Raw genomic sequence first — 18092 nt, 5'->3', positions numbered from 1 at the left:
TTAGGGGGACCCCCACGTCATTTTTTTTTTTTTAATTTTGGCCGGGGTTCCCCTTAATATCCATACCAGACCTGAAGGGCCTTGTATGGAATTTAGGGGGACCCCCACGTTATTTTTTTTTTTTTTATTTTGGTTCGGGGTTCCCCTGTGGGGAATTACCATGCCGTTTTTATCAATGAACTTCTATGTGTATTGTCGGACCGGCAATGCAATAGCCGCGAGTAGTTTTAAATGGCTTTTTTCCTTCGAAATGTCATTTTGCTGTCAGACTGTTCTAAACACGGGAAACATGCGCCCCTTTACAGGCATACTATAGACACCCCCCAGGTATGAATTTTAAAGGGATATTACACTTCTATTGTTTGACTTTAAGCATTATTAAAATCACTGCTCCTGAAAAAACGGCCGTTTTTAAAACTTTTTTTTGCATTGATCCATGTCCCCTGGGGCAGGACCCGGGTCCCCAAACACTTTTTATGACAATAACTTGCATATAAGCCTTTAAAATTAGCACATTTGATTATTCATGTTCGTGTCCTATAGACTTTAACGGTGTTCGCGCGTTCGAACAAACTTTTTTCCTGTTCACATGTTCTGGTGCGAACCGAACAGGGGGGTGTTCGGCTCATCCCTAATTACTTGTATAAAAAAAGAATTCCAGTGTATATACCATTGCTTGTAGATGGTATAACTTTCACGCAAATCAATTAATATACATTTATTGTGATTTTTTTTTTTTTACCAAGACATGTAGCAGAATACATTTTGGCCTAAATTTATGAAGAAATTTGATCATTTGATTTGATTTTTTATTGAATTTGTTTTATGGCAGAAATATTTTTTCAACATTTTTGGTCTTTTTTTGTTTCATATTATAAAAATGAAAAATCCAGTGATGATCAAATACCACCAAAAGAAAACTCTATTTGTGTGAAAACAATGATATACTACAATTTAATTTGGGTACAGTGTTGCATGACCCCGCAATTGCCAGTTAAAGCAACAAATTGCTGAATAGCAAAAAATGGCCTTCCCATGGAGCGCCGGCGGGGAACCCGAAAAAAGGAGGTTTGTGGCCACTCTGGAGAAGGTAAGTATAGACATGTTTGCTATTTTTTTATTTATTTTAAAAAAATGTACCTTTACAATTACTTTAAAGTGTGAATGGGCCCTTAGCTGACCATACACTAGTAGAATTTGATTCCAATTTTTTTTTTTTTTAAGAATGTTCCTTTTTTTTCCTAATGGTTATTATGGCTAGTTCATACCACATGCGTTCCAGTGTTTTTTTTTTCTGCATCCAAAATGCGTAGAAAGTAGGTTACTGTATATGGTTTTCAATGGCATAGTTCACACCAGTGCAGTTCCAGTGAGTTCCTGTTGCAGGAAAAAAGGAGAACATGCTGCATTTTTCCTGCTCAGAACTGTACTGAAACACATCAAAGATGCATCATAAGCACAACGGACCCCAGTACAGTGTAAAAAAAAAAAAAAAACAGGAAATAAAGAAAAAAAGCATCTGGATTGCATCCGGAAACGCATCAAAAACGCAAGTTTTTGTGGTGTGAACTGGGCCTGAGGTTTAAATCATTGTTTCATTGTTCACTCTTGACTGCAGTAATGAAAAAAATTCAAAGAAGCAGGATGAAAAATGTTTTCTTGTAGACATGTGCACTGCCGAAAAATTTGTTTGTTTTTTGTTTTGTTTTTTCTGTTTTTCGGATCATTTGTTATGATCACAATTCGTAAATTTAGAAATTTGTAAATTCGAAAATTAGAAATTACGAAAATAACAAAGAAAATCCGAAAATTCGAAAGATGAAAATTCTAAATAATAACTTAACTAACTAATAATAACAAACTATTAAATTATAGGTATTGGAATTTCAAATTTGGCTGTTAGTTAACGTAACAAATACGAATTTATCCGAAGTTACGAATTATTCGAAATAATGAATGCCGCATCTAAACAAATGGAACGGATCTAATAAATAATAATAAAAAGTTTTTTTTATTATTATTTATTATCAATAATTCATTACGTTCCATTCGTTTAGATACAACATTTGTTATTTCGGATAATTCGTAACTTTGAAAAATTCGTAATTGTTACGTTCACTAACAGCCAAATTTGAAAGGAAATTCCAATACCTATAATTTAATAGTTATTATTATAGATTTTCGAATTTTCGGACTATAAACGACCCTGTGTACATGTACTGGTAAGATAACATAGAGGAGAGTTCAGGGGCAGCTGAAAAAAAAGCCCAACTGCTCCTAAGACCTCATGTACACGGCTGCTGGTAAACGGACATTCAGTGGCAGTTGGCTGTCTTTTTCAGCTGCTCCTGAACTCATCCAATGTTATCTTACGTGTACATGTACACAGGTTCGTTTAATGTCGTTTTTAGGCAGTTGCGTTTATAGGCTTTTCTTTGAAGGCAAAAAAATGAGTTCAGATGCTGAAGCTTGCAGTGTTTCAGACGCCAAACGCGGCTAAACGCGGTAACTCGCGTTTAACCGCGTTTCGTTTACAAGCCTTTTTCATTCTTGGCTATTTTGAAAAAAAAAACGTTTTTTTTCAAACGCTTCTAAACGCGGCATGTAAACGCAGCAAAACAGACATTTTAAACGTGGGTTACTATCTGGTAAGTTAAATCGTTCAGGAGAGGTTGTAAAAACGTCCCGTGTACATTAAGCCTAAACGTTCGTTTACCAGCAGCAATGTACATGAGGCCTAAAGTGACGTTTGCCAATTCGAGAATGTTCGTATGAACCTACAGTCAAAATATCGACTAGTATATGGTTCAAATCAGACATTTTATTCTTCAATTAAAATTATTTTTATTTCTTAAACTGCGTTGAATATTCTGCTTTATTCCGCTCACAAATAGGTCCACTCACTGCTTTCTACACAGATAATTCTGTTTTTAGCAAAAAAAAAAACTGTCAGTGGCCTTAGGTCAGCTGCATTGATTTAATGCATTACTTAGGCTGCCAGAAGTGAGGTAGAATCTCCTTCGACTACATCAGGAGTGCCTCAAGCTTCTGTGATTCCTTTTGATCAAATGTCTGTGAAAGATGAGTGTCATGGCCTCTTCCAGCCAGCTGTGAGGGGACTGCCCTGTGACTGGGAGGGCATGCTGGAACAGAGCAGGCAGGGCAGCGAGGTGAGAGCGTGCTGCAGAGGTGAGCCAGGCAGACACAAACTTGGAGGGCCCACAGAGCACCAAGTGGGAGGATCTCATTCCACTCCCTGTGTACAGGCTTAGTATTCATCAGACCTAGAGGTGCTCCTAGTCAGACAAGGCTAAGAAGGCGTGTGATGTTCTCTCCTAGTACTTGTACAGACAGGAGTGCGCTTCAAGTGCATAGCTGGAGTACTCATTGAGGGAATGAGGAACTGCCTGGGATATGATTTCTCTCTAGCGATGGACAAAGTAAGGGAACTTTTCATTCTTATGTCTTCATTTCCATGCATTGCAATCTTATTTTATATATCTAAATGTATTTATCTTTTTTTTTTTTTTTTTTGGTGTATTTAATTTGTAATTATTATAATATTTTTTATTATTATTCTTTTTTTTGGGATTTATATAGTGCCAGCAGTTTGCGCAGCGTCCTTACAAAATGATGCATTAAAAATGATAATTGCGTCCTTGCATTCTATACATGGAAACCTTTCCGACCGATAGCTGCTAATGCAACAAATGTAACTTTTAAAGGAGTTGTGTACAAAGTGCTTTAAGCAAGTTCCTGTTGTGATGCAGGAAAGCTCTTAGCAGCAGGCTGTAAAAACAATTTTCCTAAAGCCCTCCTTAGGATGATTAGTGGCCGGCGATCAGTGCGTGTAAATTATGCATACAGCCTTTGCGCTGTAATTGACGAGCGCCATCGTCCCCCCCCCCCCCCCCCCCCCAGTGCACCCTATTAGTCGTCAGGTCCCTTTTTGTATTGAAAGCCCTGTGATGAAGATGATGAATCCTGGGATCCTGTACAACGTCCCGTCGCCGTAAACCTTCTAATTGACGGAATAGATGCTGTTCACAAGTGCATGTTATTAATTTTTAAAAAGCTGCTATTTTATGGGAAAACGTGTCGAGTCTTTTTTTTTTTCCCTCTCTTTTATTTTTTTTATGTTAAGCTTTTCCTTTAGTTGTGGATAGGAAACCAATCTTTCCACTGAACTTGGTACAGAACGATCGATAACACTGATAGATGGCTTTAACTATGCAATATCCATTAAGATAGGTGCGCCCGGACCATTTTCTTCGTTTGACGTAATGCTGGCGATGGAAAGTGCAAGCTCTCCCCTTTTTTCTTTTTTTTTTTTCACTTTTCATCTAGGTGTCTTTCAGCTCCTATGTTAATCTGCGATTATCTCCTTTTTTTTTTTTTACAATGCTCGGAATCGTGTCGCTGTTTTGGCTCCTTGAACTGGAAAGCTTTTTGTTGTCTTTATCTGTTGGGTGAGCTAACATCTACGTTGCGGGGACCTGCAGGCATGTTGCGCCGCGTCGTGTTTCTGCCGTCTACAAGTGAAGTCAGCTTCATTAGTTTCATGATGGCACATCAGTACGGGGCTGGTGTTGCTGCTTCCTTCTAGCAAGTCCTGGAGCATGATCTGGGCTGCCTGGGTTTGGATAAGCTTGTAAGGATTTGTCAGCCAGATGTGACACGATTGTCAAGAGGCAAGTAAAGGAGGAGATCTGATATTAATCAGTGCATAGCTGGGAGCCAAACTTTCTCAAAGGCAGTGTAGAAACATGTTCTTCTCTACTGCTCCTCTTTTCTTACCACTGAGCTGCCACTGTCTCATCTTTTCGCTTTATTATAGGTTACAGCAGATAATGTCACTTTTTTTTTTTTTTTTAACCTATGTGCAGATCTGGTTTTAAACCAACCAATTTTTTTTTTATTAGCTATGATTTATTGTATTTAGTTAAGACACGATTGGTTTGATACTCATTAGAAAAAGGTACAGAATCCCCCGTGGCGAGATCCTGCCTTTGGGTCATTTCTTAGCGCGGCGCAGGCGCCAGAGGGGTTAATAGATGTTCTGACGTGTAGGTGTCGTCTGACAACGCTGGCAAAGGACAAAAATGGGTCCCAACATGTACGAAATTCAACATACAGTGGCCCTGCCTGACCTCTGACATAGTTTGGGCAGATCTTCGCAGTTGCTCAGCACAGTGGCCCCTTTCATTAACTCTGCAAACAATGTAATTGCATACTTAACTTACTGAACCTAACTTTAGCATCTCTTCACAACTTGTTTAAACTTTGGCAATTGATAAGCGGCTTATACCGAATTTTAAAACACAGAACCTTTTCTGAATGTAATCTTCTTGAGCACCGGGGGCAGTTGACAGCTTGCGCATGTGTTCAGTTATATAAAATGCTTGTGCAAGTATTGGTATGACGTGTAGATTGCGCTGTCGGTACATGCGTTAAGACACATTTTTGTGTTCATTTTGCATTGCAAAAAAAAAAAAATGAAGTTAACTATAATAATTGGCGTAGTGTAAAGATTATATCTAGGTATTTGAGGCATCCTTCCTCCACACTTTTCTTTCTTCTTGAAATAGCAGTGTGAACTTCAAAGCAATCAACAGATCCCTGACAGATCTCTGTAGGCATCTGTATAATGTATGTCATACCGGCATACCGGCATATGGCCCATTGCTGAGCTGTATAAGGTCCCAGCTAACATTGGTCTAGACCGGGCTGATCCAAGTGATGGATAGATGGTTACCTGCTCAGGTATCTGCATCATACAGATTGGGATTTATTTACTAAAGGCAAATACTGTTCACGTTGCAAGGGGCATTTCCCCAGAGCTTAGTAAATGAAGTGACTTCCATCATGTGCATGCAAAAATGCTTTTTTTATTCCTTGCAGGAGTTTGGGTATTCTGTACAAAGTGAAATTCCACCACATTTAATAAGCTCTGGGGAAATATCCCGTACAAAGTGCAACTTCCCTTGTAAAGTGAACAGCCTATTTACCTTTAATAACTCAACCCCATTGAGTATGATTTACTAAAACTGGAGAGTTCAAAACTTGGTGCAACTGTGCATGGTAACCAATCATCTTAAAACTTAAGCTTGTTCCATTAAGCTTTGATAATAAAACAAGGAAGCTGATTGGTTTCTATGCAGAGCTGCACCGGATTTTGGACTCTCCAGTTGTAGTAAATCTCCCCCACTTGGTCTACTTCTTCTCTCCACAATAAACATCAGGTCTCACAGGAACCACATAACACCTACAGAACAATGAGGTTGATTTACTAAAGGCAAATAGGCTGTTCACTTTGCAAGGAGCTTAGTGAATGTGATGAAATTTCACTTTGCAAGGAAAATTAAAAAAATAAAAACAGCATTTTCGGTGAGTTATGGAAATCAAAGGAGCTTCACCTCATTCTCCAAGCTATAGGGAAAATTTCCTTTCAAAGTGAACAGTCCATTTGCCTTTAGTAAAGCGCATTGCTCTGTATGTGTTATGTCGTTCCTGCAGGATAGCTGTTTATCCTGATATGTGAAGAGGTCTCCATCCACATGTCATTTCTTTTTGGTGCAGCCAAATTCAGACATCCAGAATTTTAAAGACAACCGGCTAACTCTCCTGTCCGAAGATTTAAAGCAGTGATTCTCAACCAGGGTTCCTCCAGAGGTTGCTAGGGGTTTCTTCAGCATTGGGCCATTTCTGCCTCTCTGATAAGTTTCCACCGACACCATTGATCTTTTTAGCTATCTGTAAGGAGGTCATTCTTCCCAATGACCACAAGTGTAAGGTTCATTCTTTCCCACTGACCATCACACTAATGTATTATGAGGTTCCCCTGAGACTGGAGAACTATTTCAAGGGTTCCTCTGTGTGGAAAAGGTTGAGAAAGGCTGATTTAAAGCTTTACAAAGGAGGCAGACATTATCTGTTTACTGAGGAAGGGCTTACAATAGTGCTTCTGTAAATTGAAAATTAAAATGTCATTTTTAAAAAAAACTATCGAAGCAAGTATTATCCACTAAAAAAAAGTCCCTTGTATTGCGCTCAGAATCCTCCAAATCTCCAAATTCCTTTTTTCGCTGCTGTGACCAGACTTCCTGTTGGAGGGTGGCTACATCCATTCTCCATGGTACCACTGTATGTAAGAACGTAGCCACCCTTTGTTGCTCGTTCCTTAGATAGACTGGAGGAAAGATGGGAAAGGGGGGACATTGTTGAAATCTTTAATACATGAAGGGGGTGAATACAGTTGAGAAGGGCAGGATTCTCAAAATAAAGCCAAGATCAAGAGTAAGGTCAAAATTAATCTTAGAAAGTTATTAATATATATACTGAAAGGGTAGTTGATGCTTGGAATAGACTTCCAGCAGAGGTAGTTAGACAGTCAACAATAAATGGCTTCAAACATGCTTTGGACAAACCTAGAGTCAGACAAATAAAATGGGGCAGACTCAATGGACCACTTTTTTTTTTTTTCTGCCGTCCCTCTTCTATGTTTCTAATCTTGTCTGATGGACGTCTGTCTACCGTCACATCCTTCTTTCCCTTTCAGTTGGGGATCAGTCCTCTGTGTCCATCAGTCAGACTTTCTTTAGAAATTGTGTAATCCCATCAATAATATGTATGCCTGTCTATACCATTCATCCTATTTCTAATACATCAGGATCCACACATTGCACAGATTTGTTGAATTGACTGAAAAAAAGGTTTCTGTGTAAGTGTGAGTGTCATTAGATGGAAAAGTGGATCTGTCACCTGATAACATATTCCACACCTGGCTTGAAAATGCCTGAAGGGACATTCTTGTCACTTTACTCAGATGACAGAAAACATTCAGCATTTCACATAAATCGTTGTGGATGATGTCACAAGGGCAGTTCTGTCACTAGAGGCAAAATGCCAGAGGCAGGATCACTAAAGCTGGCCATACACTATGCAATCTGATTTTACAAAGATTATGCAGTACTTTTTATGGTGATCACACGTGCTTTGATTCCTTTATATGATCGATGTGCCATTTGATCAAAACAATTCAGTCTGTAAACAAATTGAATAGCCAACATTTCTCATCTGATTGATTCAAACTTCAGTTCGATTGAATTCAATTAACCTGAGTCGATCAGCTAGGGCTGAATATTATCAATCGTTTTGCATAAGTTAGCAGCACTGAGATACTATGTTCATGAAAACAATCAAAATCAAATATCACGGTGCAAATTTCTTTCCTGCAACCATGGGTTGCAGGAAAGAAATGTGCTCAATTCTCCCATCACCACAGACCAAGGGAATGCGGGAATCCCCCCTGCCAAGCTATTATTTTTTTTCTCCTGGTGGGGGTGAGGGAAGCCGTCCCCGCTGGGAGAAGACAGTGATTATTACTAGGGGCAATAGCGATCATCACAAATAAAATCCAGCAGGCTAAGTGTACCCAAGTTCATCGATCGATCAACTTGGTCCATTCAGCCTACCCAAACACGGGTCGAAAAACACGGTTCGTATCTCGGCTGGTGCAGCAGGAATTCAAAATGTCTATGGCCAGCATAAGACTGGTCATACACTATACAATCTCTGTACAGTCTCTTTTAGATTTACCAAAACTGTAATAGAAGGACACACCTAAAACAGCCCATTCGGTTTATCAAATCAGGAAGGCCCTGTACTACATAGTTGATGGTTGATCTAAAGAAGGTTGTGGAATCTGATTGTATAGTGTATGTGTCCTGTTCCTGTGGAATTGCTCCCTGTTTAGTTGAGCCAGTGAAGTGTCGCTCCCAAACAGGATTCAGCAGTATTCAGAGCCAGAAGGGAGCAATTCTGCTGGGACAGACATCTTGGCGCTCCTGTCACTGGCAATTTGTCGCTGGTGGCAAAATCGCTTGTGTGACAGTGTGATTTACTAAATCGAAACGTATATGTGTTTTCTTTGAACATCCAATCATGTGAAGGATAATTAAAAACAAACTGAAGCTTCTGAACATGATTCCTGTTTGTAGCAAACGAGAGTTTACTCTTCAAATGCAAATGAGCTGATAACCCCATTGTTCCATTGATGCCCAATGTCATATGGCAACACTTGTAACTAGAAAACAAAGTGCATGGGGGTGGATGGATATAAGCTGACCCAAAAGAAACAGTGTTGTCCAATGTCTGCTGTTGGCTTTTCAAACCTTTGCTGCAAAGATAAAACCTGATGTCTGGTTCTCTGGGCCTTAAGTCAGCCATACAGGAATCAAAATTCTGCCAGTTCAGCAGGGACCAGCCAAATTTTGATCCATGTATGGCCTCTGTGGTTGCACAGAAATGGATCTACTGATTGACTTCTGTACATGTGTTGTGTTGGAAAATTTCCACATGATCAGCAGTGGGGAAGTATCCCGCTGTCAGAATACAATAGCTAAGCGGGGAGGATTGTGTCATTTTTTTTCTTTTAATTCACTGGTTTAACAAAAAAAAAACTGAAGTCTCAATTTTTCATTTAAAAGGAACAAACATGTTATACTTGCCTCCTCTGTGCAGTGGTTTTGCACAGAACAGTCCTGATCCGTCTTTTCTCGGGTCCCTCTTCTGTGCTCCTGGCCCCTCCCCCCTGCAAAGTACCCCCACAGCAAGCAGCTTGCTATGGGACACCTGAGCCGAGCTGCTGCTCTGTGTGTCCATTCAGACACGGCGCCACGGCTTGGCCCCACCCCCTCTCTCCTCATTGAATCACTGACTTTGACTGCAGCGGGAGCTGATAGGAGGGAGAGATCCGGACAATCAAGTCTCTTGTGCAACATCGTTGGATCAAGATGGGGCTCAGGTAAGTATTGGGGGGCTGAGGGGGAGCTGCTGCATACAGAAGGTTGTTTTATCGTAATGCATAGAATGCATTAGAATTAAAAACCTTCTGCCTTTAGAATCACTTTAAAGTGGTTGTAAAGGTGTGTGTGTGTGTGTGTGTGTGTGTATATATATATATATATATATATATATGTGTGTGTGTGTGTATGTATGTATGTATGTATGTATGTGCATATATATATATATATGTGTATATATATATATATATATATATATATATATATATATATATATATATATATATATATATATATATATATATATATATATATATATATAAAATGTTTATCATACTTACCTGCTCTATGCAGTGGAATTGTACAGAGCAGCCCCAAACCTCCTCTTTCCAGGTCCCCTGCTGCCACTCCTGGCTCCTCCTCTCTTCCGAGTGCCCCCATATCAAGCCACTTGCTATGGGAGCACTCTTGCCGGCCCAATTCCGAGCTGCACTGCCTGTGTCCATAGATACAGACAGTGAGGCTCAGCCCTTCCTCCTGCTCCCTTATCACAGGATTTGACTGACAGCAGTGGGAACCAATGGCTCCTGCTGCCTCAGCAAAGCCTGTAAGAGCAGGAGAGAGAGGACATAGCCGTTACAGATGGGCACAGCACTGGATCAAGTGAGGACTTTTTTTTTTTTTGCTATATTACTGAAATGTATGTCTGCTTTTGTCAACCAGGGTTCCATGCACCCCTATGGTTCCTCCGGAGGTTGGTGAGCAGAGGGGTAGGAGTTGTAGTTTTACCGTGCTCAATGGCCCACCCAAATTTGAAGTAAAATACAGGCAGTCAGGGCTGTAAACGTGCCACAGCTGCAGCTTTTTTAAACTCGGTGCAGAGTTTGACAGGCAGCACTGCCTGTCAATCTTGCCCATTAAACTTAGTGATATTAAAGGCAGAATTTTTTTTTTTAATTTTAAACATTTTATACTTACCTGCTCTGTAGCTACTGACTTTTAATATTTACCTGTCCAAGGATCCCGCGATACCGGCGCCCCAGCCAATTTTCGGATCGGCTCTCGGGTGCTACCGTCACCATTCATGGTAAGAGAAACCGGCAGTGAAGGCTTTCAGCCTTCACAGCTGGTTCCCTACTGCGCATGTGCAAAGCACACTGCGCTTTCTAATTGGCCCAGCGGCGGAGGAAGGAGGAGGGGGGTGGAACTTCTGAGGTACGTCGACGCAGTGCAGTCTCCCGCAAGTGGGGATGGGTACCTGTCAAAAACAGGTACCTGCCCCCCCCCCCCCTTACCCCTGAAAGGTGCCAAATGTAGGGAGGGGGCAGATAAGCAGAGCTTCCACTTTTGGGTGGAACTCCGCTTTAATGAGACCGCACTGCAACCATGAGCCAAACACGTTCAGCGCAGTCCCCACAATGTAAAATTGCCACTTGGCAATTTAAAAAGAAAGGAGCTGTTCAGGAGGCGGCTGTCGCATCTCCTGAATGCCTGTCAGCTGCTGCTATACCGCCCTCTGAAAGGGATCCACAATGAATCGCCTTTCAGAGGGTGGGAAGTAGACCTGCTAATGTGAAAGAAGCCCAAGGGGGTGCGGGGGGTGGGGGGACTTTCTTCAATAAACACCAAAGTAAAGAGCATTCTCCCCACTGATCATTACACAAATGTACTATGAGCTGTAAATAGACTGATTTTTAGCAGGGGTTCCCCGAGACCAACAAAAATAACTTTATGGGTTTGTCTGTGTTGAGAAAAGCTGATCCGTAGAATGGAATAAATCCAGGCAAACTGTCCTGACATCAAACTGTTGTCATAGTTGATGACTGAGCCAGAAGTAATACAATCACTAATGGGAAGTTTATTCCCCCCTCTCCCTTCAGTCTATTCACATATTTGAGTCATTTGTCTGCAGTGGCTTCTTCTTAATATACACGGAGTGACTATTGTAGCACCAAATGCCTGCAGATAATTTCCTGTGAGTGGGAACACTCAGTGGATATGAATTTATTGTACCGGCTGGGTCGTCCTGCCTATGTGTTCCAGTTAGGAAAGTTCACTGTGAGTGTGGTATGATTCGTGTTGAGGTTCCCGGCTTCCCACTTCATGTCCAAATGGCTAATTTATGACCAAGTATGATGAAACGAGAGCTTCCACCGACTGACACCAGTGAGGTCATCATGGACTGTGCGGAGGGTCTTAGGAGTATAACACAATGTCCTCCTTCCTATACAGCCTGGGATGAGGATCTCACCGAGTAGAAATGCCTGAGATGTGCTGAATCTGTGATTGCAACATGTGAAAGTGATCATGCATGAAATGGACATGCTACATAGATTTGGCAATTGGGTAAATCCATGGGCTAGGTAATGTCCAATACTCGTAGCTGAGATTAGGCTGTTTAGACCTACCAGGGATGTGTTTGTGGTTCAGGTACACGGCAGCATGGAAAGTGCAGGAAGGTCCACTGACTTTGGGTACCACAGTTATGCCCCGCACACACGGTTGGACTTTGTTCGGACATTCCGACAACAAAATCCTAGGATTTTTTTCCGACGGATGTTGGCTCAAACTTGTCTTGCATACACACGGTCACGCAAATTTGTCGGAAAATCCGATCGTTCTAAACGCGGTGACATAAAACACGTACGTCGGGACTATAAACGGGGCAGTGGCCAATAGCTTTCATCTCTTTATTTATTGTGAGCATGCGTGGCACTTTGTCCGTCGGATTTGTGTACACACGATCGGAATTTCCAACAACGGATTTTGTTGTCGGAAAATTTTATATCCTGCTCTCAAACTTTGTGTGCCGGAAAATCCGATGGAAAATGTGTGATGGAGCCCACACACGGTCGGAATTTCCGACAACAAGGTCCTATCACTCATTTTCTGTCGGAAAATCCGACCGAGTGTACGGGGCATTAGGATGAAAAGAGCTGACAGAGGAAATAAAAACAAATGAACAAATAGGACATATCTGGGATCTTTGTATGCAGTTCAAACAATTTTAAATAATTGATCATTGTTTCCAATTGCTTTTGAGCAGAGGTCAATATCTTTTATACTGACCAGCATATTTAAAAAAAAAAAGTCACAAATTGATCATCTGCAGAGAACAATTTTCCAACAATATAAAAAATCAGATATTGGTTAAAGTGGTAATAAACCCAAAAGCAAACATTTATTATATTGCAGTTTACCCATTCTTACATGTGATGGCTGCGTTAGTTTGCTTTTCAGGCTTTTCTTCTTCTATTTCCTTTTATTTTCACCTGGTGATCGAACCAGTAAATTTGTTGTTTTTTAACGGACCAAACTTTCCTGCAGATTTATTAGAGAGTGGAGACAAACCATGTAAATCTTGTAAAAGTCAAATGTTATTGTTATTTTAAAAGAAAAAGGTTACCTGCTCTGTGTAATGGTTTTGTGTAACACAGCTGCGCCAAGCCTCCTCTTCTGGGGTCCCTTGCCAGTCACTTCTGGCTCCTTCCCTTTGGGTGCCACAATAGGAAGCTGCTTCATATGGTGGTAAACCTGTGAGCTCAATCCCAAGCTGCACTGTCTGTGTCCATAGACACAGACAGCGGGACTCAGCCCTGCCTCCTCTCCCTTGTCACAGGATTTGACAGGCAGCAGTGGGAGCCAATGGTTCACTCTGCTCTCAGCAAAGCCTGTGAGAGAGGGGAGAAGAGGAGATAGCCTCTGGAAACAGGCACAGCGATGGATCGAGATCGGGCGCAGGTAAGTATAAGAAGGGTGCGGGGACTGATACAATTGCAGGGAATGCAATGGGTGAAAAATGTTTAGACTTTACAACCCTTTTAACATTGGCAGCGATACTTGCAGTGGTCAGATCTTATTTATGCAAAACCTTTATGCCAAAAAACAAACAGTTTGCTGTAACTGCTTATAAAGTGTTCGATTGAGTTTTGGCTTCAGTTTGTTGGTGTATCTAAATCTACTAGTACATCTAAAACTCCCCTCCCCCTAGACTGACAATGCTGCTCCAAAGGACCCCCTGTGCTCTTTCATCCAGAGCGGTGTCTATCTAAGAGAGGAGGTGTTACTGGCCAGACCACGGGTGAAAACAGAGGGGAAAAAAACCTAAAAAGAAAACTAGTACAGCTGATACATCTAATAATTGGTAAGGTGCGAGCAATTAAAGCAGACCGTCAGTCATCTTCTCATCTTTCCATCTATTAAATCTTCTGCCCTTATTGTTTTAACTTTGGATAGTAAAACATTATTATACAGTACATTTTTTTTTCTGCCAGTAAATACCTTATACGGCCCACTTTCTCTTTTTTGTCTGGTCATTAGCCTAGGTTCTCTCTCACTCTCGTGAGAGTTTGCCAGGAAGGGAGGGGGGATGAGTCATAAAACGGCCAATGAGGGCTGCAGAGCTGGAGGTGTGTCTGTAAATCCAGGAAGGGAACAGGCAACAGCTTCAGCTGCCCACAGTTAAAATGGATGCAGCTAGACTTAGTGGAAGGAGATTTCTGCAGCATATTTGGCAAGTACAGAATCACAGTATATATAAAATAATATGCAAAGTGGTTGGAGGGAAGCTTCAGAATGGCAAAGATGATTTTATTACAAATTATGTGAGCAGACTGCAGTTCCTCTTTAAACTATTTTTGGTTTTGGGTTTAATACCACTTTGTCATTCATGATTGTTTTTGTATAGAAAATGCTGCAGTGTTTCATGCTTATTGAATGTTCTTTCAATACTGAAAATATATTCACCGAATCTTCTCATCTATGGCCAGCCCTAGTCTGTCATTCCTTCTAAAAAGATATATGCAAGGTTATGTGGAAGTTGTGCTGTCAGGCAAAGAAAAGAGCTTAGGCTTCAGAAAAATATATTGTATATAACACCCTCGCCTTCTTGGGTCACCAAATCCTAAAATCCAATAGATTCCAGGAACGTACATGGAGCAGAAGACAAGCCGTCGTATTCAGTGTGGAAATGCTAAGAGCAATCATTAGAGTGCTGTAACCCATAGCTACCAATGTGTCAGTCTGATCATTTCTAGCTCTAGGTTACTGCATTGTGCCACTTTCCTCATTAAATAGGCATGAAGGTACGATATCCCATAGAGCATGTTTTTGAAATATGATTATTTTAATTTTAAGTATGCTTTGGGGGTCTATAGAAATGTTCTTTTTATTTAATGGCTAGTGAGAATCTAGGGCATATCACTTTTTGTTACATAAAGTAGTTGATACTTTAAAGCTGAAGCTTTGTATGGTGATTTTTATATTGTTACATTGGTCCAGCTTGAACCAATGTAAGTTTGTATGTGCCATACCTGTGGGATCACCGTGATAGCTGGAAATCAGTGCATTAGACACGGCCACTACAGTGATCTCCACCAGCTTCCGGGTTCTATACTGAGCAGCTTCCACTGCTGCATTGTGGGCACAGGAGGTTACTCACTCAGCACGGGCCATTCAGAGAACGCTTTGCATTTCCTCAATTAATGCAAGGCATTTCTGATTGGACAAGGTGGAGAGGCAGAGCAGTGACATCAGGAGAAAACGCAGTGTTCTCTGAATGACGCTTGTGCCAACCTCCCGTGTTCAGTAAGCAGCAGGGCAGCTGCTTGGCACAGGACTGAAAAGCTCTCAGATATCACTGTCGTAGTGATGTCTGTTACAAGGATTTCCAGCTTCCACAGGGATCCCACAAGCTGGATGTAAATATGTAAAAATAATTAAACTTCTGGATAACTAAACCCAAGATAAAAATGCATTGTATTGCAGCTTTCAGTCCTTGGTTGTAATGGGGCTTACAGTTGGATGTGTGTTGGTGCCAACTGTGCAAGTTCCTCCCTGCCTCTTCTTGGATAGGACAACAACCCCCCTGCTGCTGATGAAACCTTCCGCCATATACAGTGGAACCTCGGATTACGAGCATAATCCGTTCCAGGAGTATGCTCGTAATCCAAAGTACTTGCATATCAAAGCGAGTTTTCCCACTGCAGTCAATGGAAACTAAAATAATTTGTTCCGCATTGACTTCAATGGGATGCAATACCACATGTGGCCAGAGGCGGGGGGGGGGGCGGAGAGCCTCGGAAACGGCTGAAAAGGCCCGAGGACACTTCAGCGGACCTCAGCAAACCTCGGAAAGACTTCCTACCCGAGATTTGCCGAGGTCAGCCCTGCTGTCCTCGGGCCTTTCCATGCATTTCCGAACAGCGCCGATCGGCGATGTTCGGCTCTGCTCGGCTCCGGCGCCCCCCCACCTCAGGCCAAAATTGGTACTGCACACCGCTTTGGCCTGAATTGTGCTTGTTTTGCGAGACAACACTTCGAGTCCGAGTTACGATTTTTAAAAATACAGTGCTCGTATTGCGAAACGCTCGTTAACCGCGTTACTCGCAATCCGAGGTTCCACTGTAGTGTCAAACTCCTGGCCATAGGCCTGCTCATGAATTCCCCAGCCATAGGCTTAGATATTCAAGAATGAAGGAATGTCCACACTTAAAATGCATTTTACGCACTTCACTGTAGCTTTGCAAAATTTTCATGACATCTGACATCACATTTGATATACTAGCAGAACTCTATGGCCCACAACTCCATACACAGGAGGAGATATTCTGTAGTTGTCATTTCTGCACAGAATGGCAGCACATCATTTGTAAGCCATCTTCATTTTTTACCTCCTCCTTGGGACCACCACAAAATTGGAACCACTTCCCCCCATGTGTTCTAAGTCCACAGCATTTAGCTTCCTTCATCAGGTAAAATAAAGGTGCTCACATTAGTATACTAGTCTCTTCCATGTCCCTTTCATAGCTCTGCCCAGCTGGTCACGCTCCCAGATGGCACATTCATTCCCAGGCTTCGCTACTACTCATATCAAAGGACTATGGCTGGCCTAAAAGGCCTTTTGCACCCCGCTGCAGGACCTGCAGAAGAAGGTCATAGGAGTCAAGGTGACTCCAGATGTTCCTTCTGTATTCTGTTCCATCTTGCCTGGGGCTTCAGCCCTGCAGAGGGTCCTGTAAATAAGCTCTGTAGGTAACTACATCCTAGCAGCTCTGGGGTGTTTGGCGCCTATACCCCGACTACACTGGGCCCTTCCCACAGCCTTTATATGGGCCCTCACTGCACCCCTGACATGACTAGAGGAGGAACTTATCTAAGATGGGAGCCATCACCTGCTTATAACTTTCCCCTTTATCAGACCATTTAGAGAACAGAGCTAGAGCTAACCAGATCTAGTGGTTAGCAAGCTAACTGCACCTGCCTACGTGGCACCTGCATTAGGTTTCTTTTTTTCTCAACCTAAGAACCTTTTCAGCAAATATAGAAAATACCTGTTGATCTTACCATCAATGCAGTGTCCTTGTCACTTCCTAGAATATCTTCCAACTCAGCTGTCTTCTGTAAAGTACCGTTTGCTCTGCCCCCCCCCCATTTAATGGATATGAAGAGACATTTGTAGTCCATATTAGAACAGCCTATGATGACAATCGTGGCTCCCTCCATAGATGCAGTGGAGGAGTGATGTGGCCACCGAGGAATAAGAAGTGTGTTATTTTCAGGATTACCAGGTTAAAATAAAGCAAAAGAACTCTAAAAAAGAATGCAGCCACCCGAGGACTGTGAAGCTGCATTATATTGTATTGTTGGTTTGAGGTTTGGATACTCTTTCATATTTGTAATATACAAATGAATTGTATCCCGTGTATACGTAGGATCCATGTACTGTATTTCTGGATTCATCACATCCTACATTTGTGCTTTATATATCAGCTGGCTGAATGTTCCAGAAAGGGTTAAAGTGGACATGACGAGGCCTAATGGTGATCTAATCTCTTTCTGTATGAGCTGTGGCTTATGCTCAGCCAGTTAATTGATACAGAGACATTACTTGTAGAAGTATTTTGTCTCTTCTGGTGTGCTGGGCTCATCTGACTGTAGCCACATGCTTTTACTAGATCCTTGTAGACATTGCTGAATATGCCATTTTCTTATTATACTTAAATTAATAAAACTGGATTGTGTGTGCTCCTTAGCTCTGACAGCATGTGCATATGTATTAAGGGAGGAATGCATTATTCTAATATGTGTCAAAAATTATTTGACTTATAGGGATTGATTTACTAGGCAAATAGGCTATTCACTTTGCAAGGAAATGTTTTCCTTAGCTAGTGAATGTGATGAATATTCACTTCAAAAGAATACCCAATCATGTGCAAGAAAAGTAAAAAAATATATATTATGTATTGTATATGTTATGCATTTTTGCTTGCACATGATTGGATGATGGAA

At 41.5% G+C, this 18092-nt stretch overlaps 1 protein-coding gene across 4 annotated transcripts in view; it reads left to right on the top strand.

Moving 5' to 3' along the window:
- Positions 1 to 3161: 3161 nt before the first annotated feature.
- BNC1 (basonuclin zinc finger protein 1) overlaps positions 3162 to 18092 on the top strand; it is a 51227-nt gene continuing 36296 nt past the window's right edge. For 2 of the 4 annotated variants that reach the window (XM_073618622.1, XM_073618623.1), the window contains exon 1: positions 3162 to 3440. In XM_073618622.1, coding sequence (XP_073474723.1) covers positions 3396 to 3440 — 45 coding nt within the window. In that variant the 5' untranslated portion in view covers positions 3162 to 3395. The remainder of the gene's footprint in view (positions 3441 to 18092) is intronic. The other 2 variants (XM_073618624.1, XM_073618625.1) reach the window with 1 other exon arrangement.

The sequence above is a fragment of the Aquarana catesbeiana genome, linkage group LG03 (genome assembly GCF_042186555.1).
Source record: "Aquarana catesbeiana isolate 2022-GZ linkage group LG03, ASM4218655v1, whole genome shotgun sequence".
NCBI lineage: Eukaryota > Metazoa > Chordata > Amphibia > Anura > Ranidae > Aquarana > Aquarana catesbeiana.
The sequence above is the reverse complement of the archived record's forward strand: the minus strand, read 5'-3'. Positions and strand labels throughout refer to the sequence as shown.